Genomic DNA, 6,875 nt, shown 5'->3' with positions numbered 1-6,875 from the left:
CCAGAACCATGTGGTTAGTAAGCAAGCTACTTACCACACAGCCACTCCTGAGACGACAAGCGAAAGAAAACGGCACTCAACACATACATATCATCATCATCATAATCAAATGTCCATGTTTCACGCGGGCATGGGTCGGATGGTTTGACCAGATCTGAAATGCGTTTCAAGGAATGCACTGAGCTTCAGTGTCTGCTTTAGAATGGTGTTTATGGATTGAACTCACGACCTCATAATTGTAAGCCCAACACTCTAACCACAGAGTCATGCACATTCAATAATTAGTTTACTTTGCTACGAAATATTTAGATGACATATCTTGCTTTCCCATTAGTTTAACTTTTGCCTTTCCACCCACACTCTCCATTTTTTTCTTTCCTTCTCACTCTAAACATTTTCATCTAAATGTTTTTCACTGAAACTAACTTAACTGCGTTTTATTACAATACTTTTTTATTGTTTGTATAAATTTTTACTGAACACATTTTTTATAAACACTTATTTTCTTTTTATATCCTAGTTGTACGTTATATTTATAACAGCAATGTTGATTTGATTTTCATCATCATCATCATTTCACATCCGGTTTTTTTTTCCATGTTTGAGTGGGTTTGACAGAATTTATTGAGACAGATTTTCTATGGCTAGACACCCTTCCTGTCACCAACCCTCATCTGTTTCCAAGCAACATAATATTTTCTCTATGGCCAGACATGATTTTTCAGAATAATGGAAATGAATGACATTCATTCACTTTAAGGCAAGACAAGAAGACACAAACATGCACACCTTTCTGGCACTTGTGCCCACGGCATGTGTAAGGACTTTCGAGCGAGATCATTGCCAGTGCCCCTGGACTGGCTCTTCTGCGGGTGGCACATAAAATACACCATTTTGAGCGTGGCCGTTGCCAGTACCGCCTGACTGGCCCTTGTGCCGGTGGCATGTAAAAGCACCCACTACACTCTCTGAGTGGTTGGCGTTAGGAAGGGCATCCAGCTGTAGAAACTCTGCCAAATCAGATTGGAGCCTGGTGTAGCCATCTGGTTTCACCAGTCCTCAGTCAAATCGTCCAACCCATGCTAGCATGGAAAGCGGACGTTAAACAATATATATATATATATATATATATATATAGAGAGAGAGAGAGAGAGAGAGATTCAGGTGAATATGGTACTTATGTTTAGGCACCAGAATTTAGTACGGAATTATCCATACAATTTCAAAGTAAGGTGATTAAAATCAAAATAAGCAACAAGGATACCCAGAGGTAGTACAGTACGATCGTTTCATGCAACTCCATTTAATTGAACAATGTAATCATTACATCAATTTAAAAATGCAGAGCAATCCTCAGCTGCACAAAGACATCACCTGATCCAATAATTTGATACCCCTGTAATTATTCCCATCTAATGCATCACATTTCCCTTTGTAGCATTTGACTATAGTGCTGCTACACCAGTCATTGGGTATGACTGTTTCATGTATCACCTGGTTGACTATACAGGTGACTAGACTATAGCCTACACCACCAGATCTTTTAACCATCTCTGCAGTGATTCCTGATGGGCCAGGGGTTTGCCCTGTCTTCATACCCTTAATTGCTTTATCTACCAAGCTACTGTCAATTCAGATAGCTGGTCCCTCTGTTGGATTGACACTTGGCAGACTCTCTTTCTCCCATTCATTCTCCTCATTTAGCAGCCTTTCATAGTAGTGTCTCCAAGTCTTTCTCTCTTTGCAGCATCACTAAATGCAAGTGAGCCATGATCCATGCTGACACATTTCTCTCCTACGACATCATGATTCTCTCTCGCACACTGTTTTGCAATACAAAACACTTCAAGCTTCGGTCCTTATAATGCAGAACATTGGAAAATTTTTTCTTATCTGCTTCCCCTCTGGCTAAGTAAACCTGTCTCCTAGCTTCCCTTATGGCAATCTGATACAGTTATACTTATATATATATATATATATATATATATATATACAGAGAGAGAGAGAGAGAGAGAGAGAGATACGTACATATATAGATACATACATATATATAGTCAATTCAAGGATGTTAGATCCACATTAGGGATTATATAATCCCAAAAATTCCACAGGTTAATCACTATCATATAACGAGAACATTTCGATGATATTTTAGGGATTTTTGTAGTAATACATATTATTAATATTGAAAGAAAGAAAATGGAGAAAGATAGATGTATAAATAATTTATTTGTATGATATAAAAATGTTGAAATTTTTTATAATAACATTACAAATAAATCATAAATTCTAAAGCTTGAAAAGTAAAGGCAGATGTGAAAAACCTACATATATGTTTTGGTTCATGCTCCTAATTGAACGAAGCATTTGGTTATATGCTAAGAATAGGTATAATTTTTAACTATATGGGGTAGAAACTCGTCAGGGTTTTTATGAGTTTATAGAACAAAAGATAACATATTTCTTGAAAAGGATGCATTTATAAGAAGAACGACCATCTTTGGTTTCAAGACAAAGGGTGTTCTTCCCTCAGGATAATGCTCAGCCACATACAGTGAGGATGACATTCCAAAGGCTGGAGCAGTTTGAATGGGAAACAATGCCCGACCCACCATCTATGCTGGTCATTGCCCCATCTGATTAACATATATTCCACAGTCTTGAAAATCATTTGGGTGTGAAAAATATGAATGTTGTAGACAAGGCCAGAACAGTACTGGAAGAGTATTTTTCATCACGGACAAGTGAATTTTGGAAGAAAGGCCTTGAATTTTGGAAGAAAGGCCTTGAATTTTGGAAGAAGGGCCTTCCATCTACCAGATAGATGGAAGAGAGTATATTTTAGATTAAAAGAGAACTTTGTTTATCTTAATTTTGAAAAATTAAGATAATTTACAGAGTAAACTGAGTGCTTTATAAGTGTGTGTGTACACACACACACACATGATGGGTTTCTTTCAGTTTCCATCTACCAAACCCATGTACAAGTCAGGATTATAGTAGAAGACACTTGCCCCAGGTGCCACACAGTAAGATTGAACCTGAACTGATGCAGTTGGGGAAAGCAAACTTCTTAACCACGCACCCATGCCTGCACATACCACAGACATGACTGTGCCTACATTTTTCAAAAATCTTTCTGATGAAATGACTGTCATGTCACATATAACTGAATTGATTTAATAATTACAATTAATTAGGTGCTTATTATAGAGTTGACATTGCTTTCAAGTGGGGTTTTCGAAATGGCTGTCAAAGAGAACAAATAAAATTTTTGGAATATCATTGAGCTCATTTGTTTTCTATTCTTCCAAATATATACATGCAGACACATTCATTTTTTGACACACACACATACAGACTCAGATTCACACACACACATACACACAGACTCAGATTCACACACACATACATTCATTTATTGGCACACACATACAGGCACACAAATTCAGATTCACACACACACACACACACACACACACACACACACACATACTTGTGTCTATCAGGACACCTTTCACTCCAAATTTGAAACTTGTTGAAAGGTAAGGAGATGGAGTGTAGTGGTCCTTAATCGGGGTCCATTTAGCCCTCAGAGGTCCATATATGATTTTACAGTTAAAATTTATCTGCAATAAATTGCTTAAACTTCTACAATACACAAAATATCAAATATTTTTTGTATGGCCATTCCTAATAATATTTAATTATAAAAATACAGTAGGATATTTTTTAATATACATCGAATTGCTCTGGAGGTCTAGTAGAGTAAAATAGAATTCAAAGGGAACCATAGACAAAAAATGGTTGGGAACCACTAATGTGGTGTGTCCTGCTATATAGACACCTGAACAACCAAGTATCTGTGTGAATACTAAGGACAAAAAAATCCTTCTAACATCCTTTGTTTCTTTTGATCAACTGATTTCAACTTTCTCATTTTGAACAAAACCTTTTCTTATCTCCATACAAACAAAGGACAGATATTTCAAGCCTGTAATGAAAATTAATCTTCAAATTATTTCACATCAAATGCATCCATCAGCTCAAAGTTTCCCACACACTGGTCTTAGTTGACATGTGACAATAACTAATTAATTACATTTTAAACATTTATGTAGTAGGTTAATTAACATCTTGAGCATTATCACTCACGTTGGTTGGGAAAAAAAATACTGTGCTACTTCATTTTTTATACATTTTGAAGATGGCATCAGATTCACTCAATTTATATGCACTACCATACTTCCTTGCCCTAACAGTCATAATCCTCACCACACACAATAGGGTAAAGACCCCCTTCGGTCAGGAATGACCATGGTATTGCACCTAGAAAGTTACCCTCTGAGGCACAAATCTGGGGAAGGTTGCTTATGGAAGACCGGCAGTCACCCATGCATACAAGCCTCCCCTCTCCACACCACCAGTGTTACCCATGGGAAACACAAAGGCTGATACAGCTTGGCACCAGTGATGTTGCAACTCATTTTCACAGCTGAACGAACTGGAGCAATGTGAAATAAAGTGTCTTGCTCAAGAACAACACACAACCTAGTCTGGGCATCGAACTCACTATCTTATGATTGTGAGCCCAATGCTCTAACCACTAAGCCATGTGCCACCACATGCAGTACTATATCATATATTGCCCTGCATACACTCAGTGCTGCGCAGACCCACCTGGTATTTATTAAGATGTTGGTAACGCCAAGCTATCTTCATTTCATCTGTCTGCATCATGTTTGACTGTGCCGGGGTGACATCATCAACAATAGGTTTCGGTAGTTCCTACAAAACAAGAGAGAAATTCCCCTCATTAAAATTTGGTAGATATAAGCAGTATGTGAATCTGTGTGCACTCATTTTATTTCAACATCCACATTTTCTCATGCTTGCATGAATTCATTGAGACAGATTTTTCAATGGCCAGATACACTTCCTGTTACCAACCCTCACCTGTTACAAAATAAGATATTTCCTATCATGGATAGGTTTCCAAGGCAGGTTGGAAGCAAAGGACATGGCTCATATGATGGTAATACTCTTTAGCAACTAACACATGACAAAGAGACACAAATATAAACACAGGCAAATAGAGTAAATATGTGTGTTTGTGTGAGTGTGTGTGACAGCTGAGAATGAGTGTCACTGTCACACAAGCAATGTCATTAATTTCTGATCTTCCATGAAAACACATCCAGCCACAGGTGAGGGTTGGCAACAGGATGGGCATCTGGCCATAGAAAATCCACTTCTGATATATATATATATATATATATAATACAAATAATAAATGAGTAAATGCATATATATACGTACATGTATGTACATACCTACATCTACCTGTATATATAGATGCATATCTGGGTACATGACGTTGCAAACAAAACGTAGACAAAATGATAAACGGAGTACAGAAAACACACAGGCCACATAGAGAACATTTACTTCATCAGCTGCCACCATTCTAAAACTAAGCGTTTCGAAGAGTTAGGCTTCAGCAGAGTTTCCATACAGCCATGCCTGCACCTACATCATCATCATCATCATCGTTTAACGTCCGCTTTCCATGCTAGCATGGGTTGGACGATTTGACTGAGGACTGGTGAAACCAGATGGCAACACCAGGCTCCAATCTAATTTGGCAGAGAGATATAATTATCATTATCATCATCATCATCATCGTCCATTGTCCATGCTGGCATAGGTTGAACAGTTTGACCAGAGCAGCAAACTGGGGAGCTGCACTAGACTCCAGTCTGTTTGGCATGGTTTCCATAGCTGGATGCCCTTCCTTACACCAACCACTTTACAGAGTGTGCTGGTTACTTTTACGTGGCACCACACAGGCTCTTTTACATGTCACAGCATGGGTGCTTTTTTGTGGCACTACCACAAGTGCTGTACACCACCAGAAGGGTCAGTCGTAACACTTCTGCGGTGGAGTACAGGTCTTCTTGAGTATGGCAAGGCACCAGGCACCTCGGTCCTTTGTCAGTATGCCAAGATGCCAGGCATCTCGGTCATATATATATATATTTCTCCTTTGTGCCACCTCACTACATTAATTTGATAGCTGAAAGGCTCTTTCTGTTGTATATGTATAATTACTCATTTTCTGTTGTATTTGTATTATTCTTTTGTTGCATATGTATTATTATTTTAGCTTGTCTTGTTTGTTTCTGTCTTTGTATACACTTGTTAGCTTTTCCCAGAAGCTTAGTGCTCTAGCACTGCCAAGATGGAGTACTCTCAATGTTAAAAGCACAAAACCACTAAGATGTCTTGGACATTGACTAAGGGGGAAATCAGCTGCAAATTTTCCATGTATTGTGTTTTTGTCTAATTTTCCATTTATGTTTCCTCTCGTTTTCTGTTTGCTGTGTTTTCATCTAATTTTTGTCTTTGTTGTTCTTTCTGTTCAACCCTTGAAATGTATATATATATATATATATATATATATATATATATGCAAGAAAAGAGATGGCAAAGGAACAACGGATAATAATCTTAGGAACTGGTAATTGCCTTCTTCTATGTATACTTAAATGTCTTTGTTTGCCCAAATAAATTGCACTTCATGTTTGAGGCTCTGATGAAACTGTAAGGTGTTACTCAGGTACTCAACTATGAGTTCACAACACCTTATAGTGGAAACAGCTGTAAGCTAATGAAGTTCATAAGATAATTGGTTATTCTTTTGTCATCTCATTCTCTTGTTACCGCTCTATACTCATCTAACGCTTCATTCAAAAGCATACAGATATTGAGTTCTACACCAGGTTGTTAGTTTTGCAATGCCAAAGTGAAATATCAAAACACACACACACACACACACACACACACACACACACACACACACACACACACACACA

General features: G+C 37.8%; 1 protein-coding gene across 1 annotated transcript in view; it reads right to left on the bottom strand.

The window, feature by feature from the left end:
* Nucleotides 1–6,875, bottom strand: part of LOC106869517 (elongator complex protein 4) — a 113,698-nt gene that overhangs the window by 16,654 nt on the left and 90,169 nt on the right. The window contains exons 3-4 of the mRNA XM_052976836.1: nt 5,021–5,052; nt 4,681–4,788 (exon numbers count right to left, since the gene is read on the bottom strand). Of these exons, the coding sequence (XP_052832796.1) occupies nt 4,681–4,788; nt 5,021–5,052 (140 nt within the window). The remainder of the gene's footprint in view (nt 1–4,680; nt 4,789–5,020; nt 5,053–6,875) is intronic.

The sequence above is a fragment of the Octopus bimaculoides genome, chromosome 25 (assembly GCF_001194135.2).
Source record: "Octopus bimaculoides isolate UCB-OBI-ISO-001 chromosome 25, ASM119413v2, whole genome shotgun sequence".
Classification (NCBI taxonomy): Eukaryota; Metazoa; Mollusca; class Cephalopoda; order Octopoda; family Octopodidae; genus Octopus; species Octopus bimaculoides.
Note: the sequence above shows the minus strand (reverse complement) of the source record. Positions and strands in the feature narration are given on the sequence as shown.